This window comes from Peromyscus eremicus, chromosome 8b, assembly GCF_949786415.1.
Source record: "Peromyscus eremicus chromosome 8b, PerEre_H2_v1, whole genome shotgun sequence".
In the NCBI taxonomy this organism is placed as follows: Eukaryota; Metazoa; Chordata; class Mammalia; order Rodentia; family Cricetidae; genus Peromyscus; species Peromyscus eremicus.
The window spans coordinates 47,961,807-47,979,980 of NC_081424.1; the positions used below are offsets into that span (position 1 = coordinate 47,961,807).

At 43.6% G+C, this 18,174-nt stretch overlaps 1 protein-coding gene across 1 annotated transcript in view; it reads left to right on the plus strand.

Moving 5' to 3' along the window:
* The first annotated feature begins 675 nt into the window (after nt 1–675).
* Plekhg1 (pleckstrin homology and RhoGEF domain containing G1) overlaps nt 676–18,174 on the plus strand; it is an 86,563-nt gene continuing 69,064 nt past the window's right edge. Inside the window, exons 1-2 of the mRNA XM_059272780.1 lie at nt 676–841; nt 9,479–9,987. Of these exons, the coding sequence (XP_059128763.1) occupies nt 9,580–9,987 (408 nt within the window). The 5' untranslated portion in view covers nt 676–841; nt 9,479–9,579. The remainder of the gene's footprint in view (nt 842–9,478; nt 9,988–18,174) is intronic.

Consider the following 18,174-nt stretch of genomic DNA (forward strand, 5'->3'; position numbering starts at 1 on the left):
AAATAATTTGAAGTCTAATTTACTGACATGTAGGAATTAAATCATTCTGCATTTATTACTTAGTATTTATAAATATAAGACCACAGGATTTAACTGTTTTCCAAAGAAATGCCTGCACATTTTGATTTTAGACATTTGCCTGCAGACAAAATTTTCTAACTCTTGTTTAAAGTCCCACACAAATATATTCCTGTACAACCCCACTGGCTGAAAAGAGCAGTGTCTAACAAACAGCCTATGGCCGCCCAGGGCACCCTCCACCGGGTGTTAGTCAGCCCTGGACAGACCTTTAAAAGTTCTGTTAAAGTTGTGCGTTTCACTTTCACACACAAGCTTGTAAATCAGGAAGTGAACTTGAAAATATCTGACCTCCAAAGATCTAGCTCATTTTAATGTGGGGCTTGTGGAGCACCATGTGGCCTGAGCCAGAAGGTAAAAGCCAAGGAGCTTTCAGACCGACTGTGGGTTGCATTTGATGTGCACAAAAGAATGGAAACGGTAGGGTGTCGTTCAGTGAAGTGTGCGTTTTCGACTTACCCACAGTGGTGCCTATTGTCCTGTTTCTCAATTGAATGATGTCATGTTTCATTTAAGGCCCTCGGTGATGCTGAAGTCTGTGGTCTGTGTACGAGGGGGGGAAAGGCAGCCAGAAAGTTGCAAATCAGGTTTTTGTGAAGCCTTTGTGTGTTGGGTTTGAGAGATAAAAGCTGACTCATGCAATACTTCAGTGGAAGACACTGCACAGACTAGTATGGGCTCCTTGTTTTACCTGACTGCGTGCCCAGTGCGGCCACTGCACCAGCTGAAGACAGACGGCATGCCCAGCCTCGGTGGAGCACAGGTAGGTGATGGTGGAAGTGTTCCCAGGGAACTGATAACAGGACCCACTTACTCCTTCCCCCTCGGAGCCGCCGCCGCTGAAGCGGCAGCAGCCACAGAAATGGGAGAAACCCTCCGAGGGAGCTTTCTTTACCGTACTGTACAAGGACAGAAGCTCGGCTGTGCGCAGCACACTTGTCCTGTCGCAAACGCCGCCGTGCCCTGAAGTTATCTGACAATGGAATTCATCCAGATTACCGCCACCCCACCCCCTGCATCTGCACTGGTTTTTGTCTTGTTTGGGTTTCGTATGACTTTGATCTTTCCTTAAAGTTAGTTTGAAATAACTAGAGCGCTCGTGTTCTTGGCTCCGAGGAGAAATTTCCAAGTCTTCATTGAATGAGCCACACTTTAATTTCTTTTCTTATTACGGTTCTGGCGGGCCGGGCTGGCGGGGGAGGGAGGGGGTGGAGGGACACGACAAAATGAATGTTTGCAGACTTCACAGTTCCCAGCTGCAGCGAGAGATGCAACCTAGTCTGAGTCTCGCGGCAACCAAAGTGGACTAGGGAAATGGAGTTTGCATTTGAGTGGTTTTTTTTTGGTAGAAGTATTTTTGCTAAGAAATGACTGGGATGGAGAGGGAGCTTGGCTTTGTATTCGATGTTATTATCTACTGGAATCCAACTTTTTATTGTCTTACTGATTATCTCAACTTAGTGATGTTGACATTTTTTTTTTTTTTTTTGGTTTTTCGAGACAGGGTTTCTCTGTGTAGCTTTGCGCCTTTCCTGGAACTCACTTGGTAGTCCAGGCTGGCCTCGAACTCACAGAGATCCGCCTGGCTCTGCCTCCCGAGTGCTGGGATTAAAGGCGTGCGCCACCACCGCCTGGCGATGTTGACATTTTTAAGGGTGTGGAGACTTTAATTTATCACATATTGTATATGAAAATCAAATTGTTTTCATTTGAAATGTTTAAATATTTGATATAGATGGGGGGGGGGGGTTGTGGTTGTAATTTCCTTAAGTAGTTTGGCCAGATTTTGAAAGCTACACAGTTGTTGAAGAAGAGAGATATTTTTAGATAAACAGAGGACTTTAGATAAGCAGAGGATCCATTTCTACTTGGGGGAAATCATGCTAATATTTTACAATATATCTGCTTTGCAGCAGTAAGTTAGTATCTAAAATTCAAAATTGAGATCACATTGTTGACATTTATTAAGCCATTCATCTTTTCTTAGCCATGTATTTTGAATATACAGTTTCCCCTACCTTTAAGGACCCAGGAGAGCCTGACATTTAGTCATTGTACATTGTGCCTTCCAGAGGATTTATTTATTCTGACCTCTATTGCTAGGAATTTCAATTTCCCTTCCTCCTTTTATCATGAAGAAAGTGTTTAATGTGCTCTGGGAAGGCATTTATTTACCCCAAGTGCTGTTGCTAGTCCCTTGGAATTCTCTCCTTTTTCCTCCCTTTTCCTTTAAGGCAACGTTCCCTTGCTTTGTGCCTCCTTCCCAACTGTGTGGAGATGTTTGGGGACAGCAGTGTGTTCCAGTGACTGTGGTTCACTGACTGCTTGAGTCCAGCAGTTTCGTGCAAACAGGAAAATGCACTTCCAAGCGAATCTGCAGCTGGTTATTTTTCAACCGCAATTAAAAATAGAGGTTGGTGGTTTGTTTTGTTTGCCTATGGCAAAGTCAGTGATAAACTTTACTGGCTACAACCTGGCATTCGTGCCATATAGGACATGGTTAGCCGTGAGTTGGTGCCTATGCCTGACTGCTGTTAGAATGGGCAATGTGGGTGTTAGCTAGTGATCTGCTGGTTCCTTCAGGGTTGAAGGCACATGCAGGAGGTTATTCAGGGCCTGGGGAAGCCATCTGGGCCAGCTACTTTACTTTCAGGGGATGAAACCAGTGGTCATGGTCAACTAAAATGACATTGAACCAGAGCAAACACATACATGCTCAGACTGAAAGAAAATACCATGTCATGATTTAATTGCTGCTCTATCCTTTGATCTCTGTATGTACATATAGTGGGGGATAGATGCACACACACATTCATACATGCACACATAAATACAGCACACATCTCATACACCACACACACACACACACACACACACACACACACACACACACAATGTAGGTCTGTTGGGTACAGATACCAAGTGCTCTAGACAAGTAGCTAGGCTGTGTTCTTTATTTTCTCATCTTTAAGCTTCTTTCTACCCTAATCATTCCATCAATCCCTGCTGAATGCAATGAATGACGGACTAGAGATCAGGAAACTAAAGTCTCCGTTTCGTGTTTCAACTATGAACACTGTGTACCTCTCTGAGATTGGTTTAGTTTTTATATCTTTTATAACATCTTTTAAACTTGATGAAACACATGAACTTAGAGGATCTTGACGGGAGAGGTTAAGGGCAAATTTGATGAAGATTTGTATTATAGAAAGTGGATCTGCTTGGGTAATCTTGCTGCAAGCCAGATCACTCTCAAACCTCAGTAGTTAGAAACAGAGATAGATAATCATGTGTAACCCCTCAAGATTCCTCTGAGCTGAGAATTCAGGACACATTCTGCCAGGGGGCTCTGACTTGGCTTCTATGGGATTGTTATGTCATCTGGCATGGCAGGGATGCATGAGCTGAAAGCTTCTCACTCCAGCGGCTGGGGCTGGAACAGCAGAGGCTTGTGAGCAGTGCTGGGCTTCTCAGCATGTCTCACTGCTTGCTGCCCCAGCATGGCAGCTCCAGGAAGTAAGACTTGTTCCACGTCAACAAGCATTTTTCTGGTTGTTCTAAAATTGTTATGGTTTAGTGTTTTACATCTAAGTTTTGTTTTATTTACTTTGGATTGTGTGTGTGTGTGTGTGTGTGTGTGTGTGTGTGTGTGTGTGTGTGTAGTATATAATAAGAGTCTATTTTCATTTTTCTACATGTAGATAAAAGAAAATACCATGTACATGCATGTGTAATGTATATATACATACACACACACACACACACACACACACAATTGAATGTTACTCAGCCATGAGAAAGGAAGTCCTACCACTTGTGACAACATGGATGAGTCTGAAAGGGTTGTAACAAGGGAAATAAATGAGACACAAAAGGACAAACACTACAAGATATCGTTCACATGAGAAATCCAAAATATTCAAACTCACGGAAGAGACCAGCAGAGGGGTGGTTACCAGGGGCTGCTGAGGAGAGACAAATGCCTTGTGGACTATTCAGAGGTCTAGCTTCTCAGTTGTCCAAGATGGATGAGAACATCACAGGCCTATAGTTAATAATACTATGTTGCATGCTTCAAATTTGTCAAAAGAGTAAGTAGATTTATTTCTAAGGGAAGGGGGGTTTATTTGGGTTACAGTGCCAGGTTATAGGTCATCATTATGGGAGAGTTGGGGTGGTGTGAACTTGGTGTTTAATCAAGTATAATAATTAAGAAGGCATGAAGATCTTTTGGTAATGGTTCTTTCAAGGAACTGGGTGGAGTGCTGGATGTCAAGAATAGCAGTGAACAGAAGCTGGTGTCCTGACCCCTCCTCTACCGCTGTGGTAGGAAGGGTCTCAGCCTTGCCTTATAAGCAGTCTCCTTGGGAACTGTAGGCTGGGGAATCCTCAAGTCCCCACCTTGTACGTGTAAACCAGGTGACATGAACTCAGGGAAGTTGTGTATTACAGTTGGCTCAAGACAAGTTAGAGCCAGCAAATAGTACTCTTGATTCCGACCGCGGCATTCCCAAAGGAAGAAATTAAAATAACAGAAGTTTAAACAGCAAATAAAGAAAGCCAAGGAATGGGAATGCTTCCCCTACAAAGACTCTTTGGAAATAAAATGTGTGAAAGCCTGTCTTTTCATGGAGAATAATGCACAAAAGATATGATATGGCTAGCCAGTACTTTTAGTTGTCAGAATCAGCAAACCTCCAAGACCCTTGCAACTGCTTCTACCCCAACTACCTCCAGGCTCATCAAAACTGAGTCTGGCCATGACCCCCCATGTGGGTAGAACTGGCTAGTTTCACAGTAGTAACGGTCAAAAGATCTGAATATGAGGTTCCGTGAGCCAATGTTTGGGAAGGAGTTCTCCAAAACTGTCTAACATTGGTCCTTCACTTGGGATTTACGAAGAGAATGATGCTCTAGGAAGGAAAGCAGAGTGGTATACAAATGCTAATCTTTCACTCAAAGCAGAATAAAAAGGCTTCTGGCAGAGTTTGCTGTCTGGTTCAGTTTGCCGTGGAAAATCAGTCACCCGACTCTCACTCCACTTTCATACAACAGTTCTCTCTCCCTCTCTTTTCCTTACTCCTAAAAATATTTTACATGGTGTTTCCCACATCATCCCATTCACTATTATTTAAATAACAATGGATGAGCAGGTAGGTTTAAATCTTTTCATCATTATAATTTTAAGTAATGTGTAGGTGTGTGTCTGTGGAGGGGGTATGTGTACATGTATGCAGGTGCCCAAAGTGGCCAGAAGAGGGCATCAGATCCCCTGGAGCTGATACCCAATATGAGTGCTGGGAATTGAACTCAGGTCCTCTACAAGAGCAGTATGTGCTCTTAACCAATGAGCCATCATCTCTCCAGCTCCAAATTTACAGATTAATGCAATTATCTAATGATCTCAACATAAGCTTTATTTAATAAAAATATACACAAGCTGTACATAGAGTTTAAAATTTGCTAGTAGTGACATTTAAAAGGGTAAGACAAAACTGGTAAAATTTTAATAAGATATTAAAATGATCTCACTATTCTAAAATACCATGTCTACAGATAATCAACATGAAATTGTTAATGAGATATTTGATAATTTGATAAGCATGTATTCTAAACAGACTGCCCACCTCTATTCTGGACCATCTCCAGTACTCAGTGGTTCCACATAGCTAGCGACTACTATGTTGAGCAGCACAATTTTATAAATATTAATCATCGGAGATTTTCATTAGAAAGAAGAGTGCAGACGGTAAAAATCTCCAATTATTTTGAGGGAGGTGAGAGCAAGACTAGACAGTTTTTAGGAGGCATGTTTTCTCATGAGAAAACTGTAATTACCTCCTCAGCCACGAGTCAACACAAAAGTGTTACTCATTAACAAGGGTAGCCTTACCTTACATGCTATCATATGGCCTGATTTTAAATGTCTTATTTCTGTCTTTGGTAGTTTTGGAAGATATTTAGCCAAATAAGCTTGGCTGAATACTACAGGCACCAAATATCCTCACTCTTCTGTTTTATAAGGTATCTAACTGGCACTTACAGAATAGGCTGGTCCCAGGGGCTTCAATGCCTGGTATAGGGGCATCCTTAGACTGGTGCCCACTCATGGTTCTGTTTAAGAGCTTCCCAGAAGGGGTTGTCTGTTAACTTCACTCACTGTCACATTCCGTTTTTGCCTATCTTTGAAAATACCCTAAAGGTGTTTCCATCCATAGCAGCACAACTTAGACTCTTAAAACCTTAAGAGTTTTAATCTTAATCTGTCAGTCTTAGAGTGAAAGTAAATAGAGAAAAGAAGTGGGAAGGAAGAAATGGGTCTCTCTGTAGTCATTCATCTTGTTAATGTAGAGCCAAGGGTCCTATAATGATGTTAAAGACTATTTCCTAGGCCAGAGATAAGACTAACGCTTGCCTGGTTAGGAAGTGGGGATTGCCCTGGAAACTAGCCTGTCTGCCTCTGCGGGGGTCAATTGTTGGATCTGGACCTTTCCAGGTGTTCTGGCCTTGGGTAGTGAGCATATCCAACCTATGTTGATCCTAAATCATAGCCTCGTTGGACCTTTGGGATCTTAAAGGACCCTTCTTTCCCAAGAGAGTGGCCATTCCCTGTAAGTGGGATCAAAATCAGGGTCACAATTAGGGTGGATGCCACTGAAAGAAACCTGACTGCATCTGCTATTTTTAAGTATTCAGCTTTCTCTCTCTCTCTCTCTCTCTCTCTCTCTCTCTCTCTCTCTCTCTCTCTCCCCTTCCTTCCCTCCCTCCCCCTCCCTTTCTCTGTGTATGTGTGCATGTGTGTGTGTGTGTGTGTGTGTGTCTCTGTCTCTCTGTCTCTCTGTCTGTCTGCACAGGCCAGGCTAGGTGCCCTGCAAACTTGCAATAGATTCTTCTGCCTCTGCCTTCCATCTCCAGAGCTCTAGGAGCTTCAGGGATACAGACGCACACTACTGAGTCGAGCTTTGTGTGGGTTCAGTGGCTCGAGCTCAGACCCTCCCCCTCTCAGTGCTTATGTCCACAGAGCCATCTCCCCAGCCTGTCACGTTCTAGAGTTTCTTAACAGCAGTTCTGAGCTGTGGCAAGTACGTTCTGCAACAGGGAGGTCTGAATGCATGGCCACTTCTTGGATCTTCGCCACACTCAAGTCGAATCAAGCTTTTTAGGTCAAGTGCATTTTAACTACAAACCAATCCATGTTTTATAGGCTATAAAGTTGTTATAGAGCAAGCAGAAAGCATATTCCAAAAGCTCTAAAAATCCGTAGCAAACTCATACCATGTGGTGGCAGTCTTACTGAGTGTGTTTGCTTCCTATGTGTTTCTTTTCTTTCTTTCTTTTTTTTTTCCCTCGGCTTTTCGAGACAGGGTTTCTCTGTGTAGCTTTGCGCCTTTCCTGGAACTCACTTGGTAGCCCAGGCTGGCCTCGAACTCACAGAGATCCGCCTGACTTTGCCTCCCGAGTGCTGGAATTAAAGGCATGCACCACCACTGCCTGGCCCTATGTGTTTCTGACCATTGCTTATTGTCAACAAAAGTGAAGGCCTTCCCGTTATATTCACCATTCCAACATTTGTTTCATAGACTGGCACTAATATTTTCTGTGCATATAGCCTAGGAAAAGGATGGGGATCTGAAGGACTTACAGTTTAAAAATATTGATACCAGCTGTTGGATGTTTATTATAAAGTCAGAACAAGTTCACGTTCCTATCAAAAAATGATCACAGGTGGTGGCACCCACCTTTAATCCCAGCGCTCAGAAAGCAGAGGCAAGTGGATCTCTAAGTTCGAGGCCAGCCTGGTCTATAGAGTGAGTTCCAGGACAACCACCAGTGCTACACAAGGAAACTTTGTCGGGGGGGTAGGGGGAAGGGGAACCATGAATCTATATTCTTAATACATCTGTCATATTACGACCTTTCCAGTATAATCCATGCCCCCTCCCCTTGTTTCAAACAAAACCTCTAAACATGGATTTTGGTAGTGAAGTGACCTGCCAAGATGAAGCCAATTTCATCATTAATCAAATCCCTTATCATAAGATACAATCTCACTATTATGGGGTGGAGGGGGGGATGTTGATCCTGCCTTGACAGCTGAAAAGATTTGGATTCTTGCATGTCCCGTGAGAACGATTTTGGTGAGTTTAAGTTCGGGTACGGCCTATTTGAAGCCAGGGTAATTTTCCTCTACCGTGTATGTGGTCACCTCTCCGCTTGGCAGAAGGTCTCACCTTGTGCTTTCTCATAAATGCTAACCACCCCGCTGGGCGTCACGTCTCTCCTCATCTAGTTCCTAATTTAAAACTGTTGTTTCATGGCTTGGCGTATGGACTGCCCGAGCTACTCCAGTAGCTCTTGGATGCTGTGACTTAATAGATACTACACAAGCCATGTTTGTCTGTCTTAGGCAGGTAGGTTTCTTAGAGCATAAATTTATTTGTTTGAGAGAGAGAGAGAGAGAATGAATATGGGCGAATGTGCGTTATAGAAAGAAGTGAGTTACCACACAAGCGTTTTGAAGGCATCTGCTGGGCCGGCTGGAAATGTGGGACAGCTCATAGGAGTCAGCTCTCTCCCTGTCTCTTGTGATCCTGGGGATCAAAGTCAGGTGGTCAAGCTTTGTGTGAAGTGTCTTTACCAGCTGAGCCATCCCGCAGGCCTGGCGTGCTGGTTTTTAAGAAGGGCCTTTTAGGCAAAGGCTAAAAGGAAAGATCAGTTTGAGGTAGGATGTGGGTCTTATTATTTCAGTCTGGTTTTTGTGCCCCGCTATTTAGGGGGGAAAAAAGAGCCCATGCAGCTCTATGTTCAGCACCGTGTGTGAGTGAAATGTGCGTGGGTCAGTATCACTTAAACGGAGTCGCCATGCTCCAGACTCCTTGCTTAAAAATCGTAGAATTGTGGTGGAAGACTTAAAATCTAAAACAGCCTTTCTCAAGCTGCTGGAAGAATCAGTCTCCTTTCTCAGCACATAAGAACCATCCATGCTGTTGATTAAAGTTGCCTGTTCTTTGCGCCCTGACCACGGAGCCTTTAAGTCAGTAAATCTGGACTCATCTGCATGTGCGAGTCAGTGCAGGTGGTCACATTTAGAAACAGTACCCAATGGATGTCCTGCATCTCCCAGTTGAGGGTATCCTGGCTCATTCTGTGATCTGTTAAGTTGCATAATCAAGGTCAGGAGGCCCGGGGCAGAGCCTGAGACTGCATTTCCAGCTGGCTTGGAGGATGCTCTGTGGCGTTCATCCTCATCTGTCTCAGTCTGCCTTTCTGAGCTAACTTGCCGCCTCTTGTTGATGATGCTCTACACCTGAGGTGGGTTTTGACCTCCTTCCCTCCTTCTGTTCAGAGGATGCTCACTGACCTTTCTTCTGTCTTTTCTATCTTTCTGCATTGGAAGCAGACGGGCATCACCGGTGGCAACTTGAAGTGCCATCAGCTGTAACTCAAGTTCCTGATCCCAAGACCACCGCGGAACCTTCCCGGTCCCCAGAACCAAAGACCATGGAGCTTTCGGACAGTGACCGACCCATCAGCTTTGGCTCCACCTCCTCCTCGGCCTCCTCCAGGGACAGCCATGGTTCCTTTGGCAGCAGGATGACTTTGGTTTCAAATAGCCACTTGGGCTTATTTCACCCGGATAAGGAAGCTGGGGCCATAAAGCTGGAGCTGGTTCCAGCACGGCCATTTTCCAGCAGCGAGCTGCAGCGGGACAACCCTTCCGGGCCACCGAACATGGATGGGGTCAGCGAGAGGCAGCCCAGGACCCCATGGAGAGTGGACACAAATGGGACATCTCAACCCAATGCAGACTCGGACACCAGCCCCAAGCTCCTCTACGTGGATAGAGTGGTACAGGAAATCCTGGAGACGGAGAGGACCTACGTGCAAGATCTAAAAAGCATTGTGGAGGTAAGGCAGACTCTAACGACTTTTAAGTTTGTCAAGCAGGAGAAATAGGCTTGCAAAATATAGAGGAAAGCAAAGACTTTGTTTGGGGGGGGGCAGGGTGATGTCTTCAATGATGCAGGAGTATATGAAAACAAATTCTTCACTTAGAGAAACCTAATGCTGTCACCTGGCCAATGGAGTAGTTGATAGTTGCCTAGCAAATCAACTGTGTGTCAGGGACAGTGATGATGATATTGTGCACATATTCAGATAGCATACCGTTCTGCTAAATTCTAGCAGAACATGCTAGATGCTAGGGATCTCGGGGTACCTCTCAGCTAGTGGAGCAGATGGTAATGAGGGTGGAGGGTACCCCAAGCTTCTTGGTGAGTAGATGCTAGATGTCTCTGAACTCAACTGTTTTGACCTCAACCACAACTCTCCATGTATGTCTAGAAGTTTCTGAAACTACTGATACCTGGATCCTGCCCCCCTGAGGGGCTGTGAGTTCTGTGTCCTGGAGTGTGGGGCCTGTGGGGTAGAATTGGCAAAGACTCCCCCAGCTGACCATATGCATTACCTAAAACCATTATTCTGTATCAGGGGAGGCTCTGTTGCTTAGTGTTTGGGAAAAGGGAGTAAATGGGGAAAAGAAAAATTCTGGGGCTTGTCTTGTTTTTCTTTTCTGTTCACTTTTATAATGAACAAATTTTTTGCATATTTTGCATAAATTATTACCATATTAATTATTTGTATAAATTAGTCAATAGGAACTTAGCTCAGCTTCTGTGTCATATCACCTCCATTGAAAATTCAGTTATTAATTTCACTGTGAGTTATAAAGCAGTTTCCAGGGGTAAAGATTAAGTAGAACTCAGATATTAACCTGTTCTTAAGAATATCAGTACTTCTAGGGTAAATCTATGTATTACAAAGTTACTCAATTTGCTGCCTAGTGATGTACCAAATACCTTTTTTTTTTCTCAGTAACTAAAGCCCATTTTAGATTTTCTTTCCCCCCCCCTGGCTTTGAACTCCTGGATTGAGTCCCCTACCTCAGTCTCCCAAGCTCTGGGATTTACAGATGTGTGCCACCGGGCTAGCTTCTGTGTTAGACTTTCAATCGAAAATATGTTTCAGAATATCATGGAGTATTTGCTGATGAGCGCATTCTCTGCCAAGTACACACATGCTTGCAGCTTTAGAAGAAGACATTAAAAAGCATGATCGTGTGTTGAGTTCCACAGATGACAGAACCAGAGACTGGATCCTAAAAACAGTGATGACATCACTCCCAGTAAAAATAGAAAACTAACTGATGTTCAACCAAAACAATATGTGGTACCGAATGAACTAAAGTGGCTCAATTTCTAACTTTTAACCATGATGTCATTTGTACTTCAGGAGAAATACCTGTGAAACTGCCAACCATTTTCCAACCTCTCAGGAAACTTGGCCTTATTAAAGTTGTTATTGGTTTGTGCTAGGCTGCTTTTTCTTATCATTTCCTTAGTAGCTTTTCCACCTAATCAAAATACATCTCCTAAGAGAGAAAGAAACCTTGAGTTACTCAACCATTATTCCATGATGACCCTTGGTTTTGTTTTCTTTTGTAAGGATGCTTTATAAAATTTGGTTGAGAAGAAATAAAATCTGAGAAAAAAAAAATGAGAGAAACCAGATAGACAGAGGTGTTTTTCCTATCCAGGTTTCACCCCATCAGTGCTGTTTGAAGTTGTCCAAGTGTCCTTACCTGGCCTCTGTGCAGATGTGTTAACCCTCTCTGCAGAGGCTGGTGAGCTCTTCAGCGCAGGGCAAGATGGGAAAGAGCTTCAGCTTTCTGAGCCCAGCTTATGCTCTTGTTTCAGTCTGCCTTGCTATCAAGCAGTAGCATTCCCAGTTGAATGGATTTTTCTGGAAAGGGTACGTTTTAGCTGTATCCTATATGAACAGAACCTCCATGGCTCAAGTTGAGATTTTGTCATTAGGATTTATGAACAGGCAGATTTTGTGAACGTTATTGATACAGGTGCTGATTTAAGAGACGTCCACAGAATGCAGTTTGATTGTCCCAGCTAGCTGATTTCAAAGAAGAGAACCCTATAACCTGGGTAGTCGGGTTCCACATGCCAGTTATATGGACGAATAAAATACCTTCTTTCCCATGTGCAGAGGCATTGTATTAAACTAATCCAAAATACAGAGATCATATTTTTCTTTCTCTTAGCAGACAGGGATTCAGTAATGACATGTAGATGTCATTTGACTGTACGTGCTGATTTTCTCGTCTCTACTACTATTTACTCCTGGGATTTTTACTCACTCCCTTAATCTCTGGACTCCTGTCCCACCTACCAGAGTGGCTCTGTCTCATCCACTGTTCCTTTCCCTTCAACACCTTAGTCATTTTTATCATTAACATTTGGAAAAGGGCAGATATGATTTTGTCCGTCACCATACCCAAGGGAGCAATGGGGCAGCTCTTCCCATCTTTATATATGGTTCCTATATTTCATCGTTCACCAATGAAGTGAGGTAATAAACGTTAAAACAAGTGGAAAGGAAATAGCCACCCATCCACTTTGTGGTGAGATGGGATCCATAGCCAGAGGGTCTCTTTCATGTTTAATGGATCTTTGACTGACTGGGCAAGGGAGGATTCTTTTAATCTTTCAAAATGATCTATAAAAGAGACTTAGAGAGCCCCATGAGATTGGATCTCAGAGCTCACAGCCTCTTTTACCCTTTTAGTGAATTTTAAAATGGTTCAGAATGTTATATAATGCTGTGTAATCAGAATTCACATCCCCACTACAAATGGCATCTTTGAACTCTGAGGTAACAAATTAGGTCATCTCTGAGGATGTAAAAAGACATGTATGTTTAGTGGGGGGGGGTGGATAAAATAAATATAACATGAACCTTTTCCCCCTATCATATACCAGAGACTTAAAATGCTTTTCAAGTACCTTTATAAAGTATGTTTTAAAAAAAAAAGCTAAGAAGTGAGTGTTACAGCCTTAATGTCCAAAATTTTAACAGTCAAAGCCTTGAAATATTGTTTGTAAGGGCCAGTGAGATGGGTCCAACAACCCCAGTTCAATCCCCAAGACCTACATAGAGGTCTACATATAGTGAGCCTACATATAAAATATGCTATTTAGCATATACATTAATGGGTTTCATCATGATATTTTCATGCTTGTATAATCATCTTCTTTGGTCATATTTGTTCCCCATTACCCTCCCTCGTCCCCATTTCTCCCCCAAATAGTCCCTCTTCTAGTTCCACATGTGTGTATGCCTGTGGGGGCAGGGGGGAAGGGGGAGGGGGAAGAAAGAGAGAAATTGATTTTGCATATAAAAGAAAATGTGGTATTTATCTTTCTGGATCTGGCTATTTCACTTAGCATGATGACTTCTAGTTCAGTCCATTTTCCTGCAGGTGACATCATTTTATTATTCTTGTGTATATATGATGCATTTCCTTTATCCTTATGTCTGCTGATGAGAATATGGACTGGTTTCCTCTCTTGGCTACTGTAAATAATGTCACAGTAAAATGAATGATGCTGGTATCTCTAAACAGTCAAAGCTTAAGAGCACCTTCATTGGAAGTACTCAGCATTGCTTGGTAGCTGTAACTCAGGGGTAGAGTGCACGTGTAGCATGCACGAAGCCCCGGCTTCAAGCCGCATCACTGCATAAAAGCAGATGTGGTTACCCATGCCTGGAATCCTAGCACTTGAGAGGTGGCAGCAAGGGGATTCAAAGTTCAAGATCCTCCTTGGCAACATAGTGAGTTTGGAGGGAAGGAAGGGAGGGAGGGAGGAAGGAAGGAAGGAAGGAAGGAAGGAAGGAAGGAAGGAAGGAAGGAAGGAAAACAGAATAAAGTAGAATAAAGGCTTTGGCTGCACAAGGACTCAAGTGTCAACCTCTGCTCGTAGTCATTTCTTGAGTGTCCAGTGTCAGGACAGGTAAAGAGTGAAGAGTGGTCTCCATGCCTTACTGACAGGAGATTCATGGAAAGCTCTTCTGCCTGGTGCTGTAACTTAGAGTAGGGTGTTGGGAGTATCACATTTGTCAGAAGGACAATGGCACTTCTCTCTGGTTTGTACAGAATGAAAGAGGAAAACCAAGGCCAGGCCTGGGGAGCTTGTGAGGCAGGCTCTACCCAGATGCTCTGCTCTGAGCCTTTCGAGGCATCTGTGACTGGGACAAATGGAATCTGAGCCAGTCTTTGTTCTAGGACACGCTGCCCTTGAGGACAACAGAGTGTTGTAGAATCTGGAGACAGTTTCTAACAAGGCTCAGCTTCCCTGGTGATCTTGGGGAAGGCAGAATTGTTGGGTGTGGAAATGGCAGTGTGTGTCTCTACCAATCAAATGGCTGTGTGGGAATTTTTTGGATCACAGCTACCAAAGGAGAAAGGCTATGTACTGAGCTCGAAGGCTGACCAGAAAGGTTATCACAGGTTCTATTGTCATATGCTCAGGTCCTCTTTGTATAACCCCCCCTTTAACTTAAATAGCATTTATCATGCTGACACTTTTTAATGGGGCTCATCTGGATGGAAACCTTTTTAATCCTGAGGGGAAAATGTGTTCCCTCCTAGACTGTAGGACCTGGCAGGGGTATTTTTTCAGTGAAGGCCTATTCTGTGGGTGGATTTAATAAAGAATTTGCACTACAGTACTTGGCATAATTTCATCAACATTGCTTAATGTGGTGTCTGAGCACTTTGGTGTGGACGCATCTTTTCATTTTGTCTTCTAAGGACTCTCATAGTGAGTGCATGGGGGCTTTCTTAAAATCATTTGAGATTTATGGTCCTTTAGAAGCAGATCTGATAATCCCCTGCTTGTGCAGAAGATATTTTTTCAGCAGTGTTTTTCATAGAATGTACTGCACGGAGAATCGACGTGAATGTGTTCTTGGCTTTTTTCATTGTTGCTGTTGTTGTCTATGCTACTGTCTGACCCCGTATCCCCGCCCTGCCTCACTCTCACAGCCAAACACCCCTAGAAACACAGAGTCACTATGAGTGTCCCTCTTTCCACCCACAGCCAGCCAGTGTGGGAAGGAGGACCTTGTCGTATGCTCTCACTAGACTCTAAGGGAGGCAGAGACATGTATGCTAGGTGTGTCCCCAAAGGAGATAGCACAGCCCATGAGCAGCTTTGCCTGTTTACAACTCACCAGCTGTACCCCACTTTAGTATTAGCTCTTCTCATTGTTTTCAGTTTCTCCTCTCTGCGAAGATTATTTTGCCACTTAAAGCCAGTGGTGGCATTCTACTCAGCGTCTTGAGTAGAACTGCTAAAATTGGTTTGTTTGTTTTTTTCAATGTTGAAATATAAATAAAAACAACTGTGTTGCTTTTGTACGTGGTGACCCAAATTACTAAGGACAGGTTAAAGAGAGGAGTTGCTTATTCTGGCTCACGGTGTTCAGAGGTATCAGTCCACCATGGTGGGGGAGGTACGGCGAAGCAGAGCCACTTAGAAACAAGTGGAAGAAAATAAGCTAGAGGCGTTTTTACTAAATGCCTCACAGATGTCAGTTAAGGTGAGTCCTCACAAAAGCTGGTGAAATGAAGTTTCCTAGAAGCAAGCCACTTTTGTTGGTCAGTCCTCTATGCCTCAGGCATTAACAAAGAAAATGTAGAGCATGGTGGTGGTGGTGGGGGGGGGGGGGTTTAAGGAAAGAGTTTGTGGCTTTGTCTGCCTTTGGTGAGCAAATCCAGAGAGGAAGATAGAGGAATCTGCAACATTTAGGGTCACTTTCATTTCAGGATAAGGCAAAAGCAATCTACAACTTACCCTTCCCCCAGTAATTCTAGTACAGGTCACTTTTGGGGTGAAAAGCCACCTTTCCCTCTCCTGCAGGAACAGGTCTTCCTGGGTTTGTCCATGTGTGGTCACTGGCAAGCCAGTTGGTCCCTCTGGAGGCCTGTTTTACACACCTCTATTCTGGGGTGGGAACTGCCTGCCAAGTCCTATTTAAAAGAAAATAAGGACAAGCAGGCTGCTAATAGGCTATGTAAAGGGACCCATATTCAAACCATCCGGAGTGTTCAAAGCTGACTTTGTATTCTTCCACTTAGAGAAAATTCCTACTCCAAAAATAGGAATTAATCAAACATCCTAATGACCCCTCATGAGAGGCAGACAATTAACGGTCATCAGGTAGATTTGTGCCTGGGATAGTAAGCAAGCCCTCGTAAACACGTTCAAAGGGGCTATTATTTGAGCAATTAAAAGCTATCACTTGAGAAATCTGGTTTGGAGGCACAACAGAAACCTAAGCAGGCCTTTTCTAGAGCAGAGGCTGCTGGGGAGATCATGGGAACATCCCAGCTGCTGGCCAGCCCTGCACTGCACCCTAAGTGATGAGATCGAATTTGTGGGGCTGAGGAAAGTTTTCCTCGCTGCTCCTCGTATTCCAACAGCCATTTGACAGAGGGGTCCATGGTCCTCAGGAGATTTTTGTTGTGTTTCTTGTTATAAAGCAAACAGTAACTTTTAAAAGCAACATAAATCATCCTCTCGTCCTCATGGGATGTAACGAATTGATGGAAGTACGGACTTTCAAAGCAGCCAGAACTGAATCTGGACCTTCGCTTTGCCCTTTTCCAATGAGAGCCCCAGGTTCACCTGAAAAAAATGAGACTAAGAAGATGGAATCCTTTGTGTACAATGCTTACATAGTGCTAAGAAAACAATCAACATTTTAGGGAGCGTCATTATTCCCCATTAAATGATTATTCATGCAATTAACTCTTGTACAAAGCCAATCATTTCTGGTAGATTATAAAGTGTTATACTATTGGCAGACCTGTATATCTATATCAAAGTTTTAGTTAAGAAAATTATCTTGACCAGACAGTGGTGGTGCACGCCTTTAATCCCAGCACTTGAGAGGCAGAGGCAGGAGGCTCTCTATGAGTTTGAGGCCAGCCTGGTCTACAGAGCGAGTTCTAGGACAGCCAAGGATACAGAGAAACCCTGTCTCGAAAAGAAAGAAAGAGGGGGGGGAGGGAGAGAGGGGGGAGGGAGGGAGGGAGGGAGGGAGGGAGGGAGGGAGGGAGGGAGAGAGAGAGAGAGAGAGAGAGAGAGAGAGAGAGAGAGAGAGAGAGAAAGAAAGAAAGAAAGAAAGAAAGAAAGAAAGAAAGAAAGAAAGAAAGAAAGAAAGAAAGAAAGAAAGAAAGAAAGAAGGAAAGAGAAATTTATCTTAACTTTGTACGTGTATGTATGGGGAGAGGTGACATGTATAGAGGTTATAAGACAACTTACAGGAAGCAGTTTTGTCTTCGTCATGTGGGTGCCAGGGATCAGGCTTGGGGGCAGTGCTTTTACCCCAAGCCATCTCACTGACCCTTAAATTTGTACTTTGGAAAGATAGTGTTATACAGGCTAAGGAAATGGCTCAGTGGTTAAGAGCACATACTGCTCTCCCAGAGGCCTCAAGTTTGGTTCCTAGCACCCACATCAGGCAGCTTATACCTGCCTATAACTACACCTCCAACAGATCCAACGTTCACTCCTGGCCTCCCAGAGAACATGCACTCACATGCACACGCACAGGCACACCTCCCTAATTAAAAATAAAGTAAAAGTATCTTTTCATTGCAAGATACATATAGCTTGTTGTACTTTTGAGTATACCTTCCATACCTACATGTAACTGGAATTCATTCTAACATATCAAAAGGTTTTCATAGTGGAATGATTTTTTTCCTTCAGAGTTTTAATTTGGGCCAAGTCGAACTGGGGTTGATTTAATGGACAAAGCTCCTGGTCTGGACTATGGGCTCATGTGACAATCAGCTGTGTGTCCAGAAACAAATGGCCAGTCTGATGTCAGTTTCTCCCTCTATAAATGAGACTAATTCAGAAAGCCCCAATCTACAGATGACTGGCAATCGCATCCCCACCAGCCTCAGCTCTCAAGAATGCAGCCCAGACACAAATGTGTCTTTTGAGCTGCCAAAATAGATATTTCAAACACTAGACAGTAAACCCTGTGTCTTTACCCAAGAGGCCCAGGCTGTCACTGAGAGCCTATTTACCCTACGTGTCTAAAATAAGCTTAATTACTTGGTTTCATAGCCTAAGGCGAGCAGAGGGCTGAGGTGGATGTGCCAGCACCAGCAAGCCAGGGGAAAGACTTCCTCAAATGACTCAAGTAAGACTCTATGGAATGGGT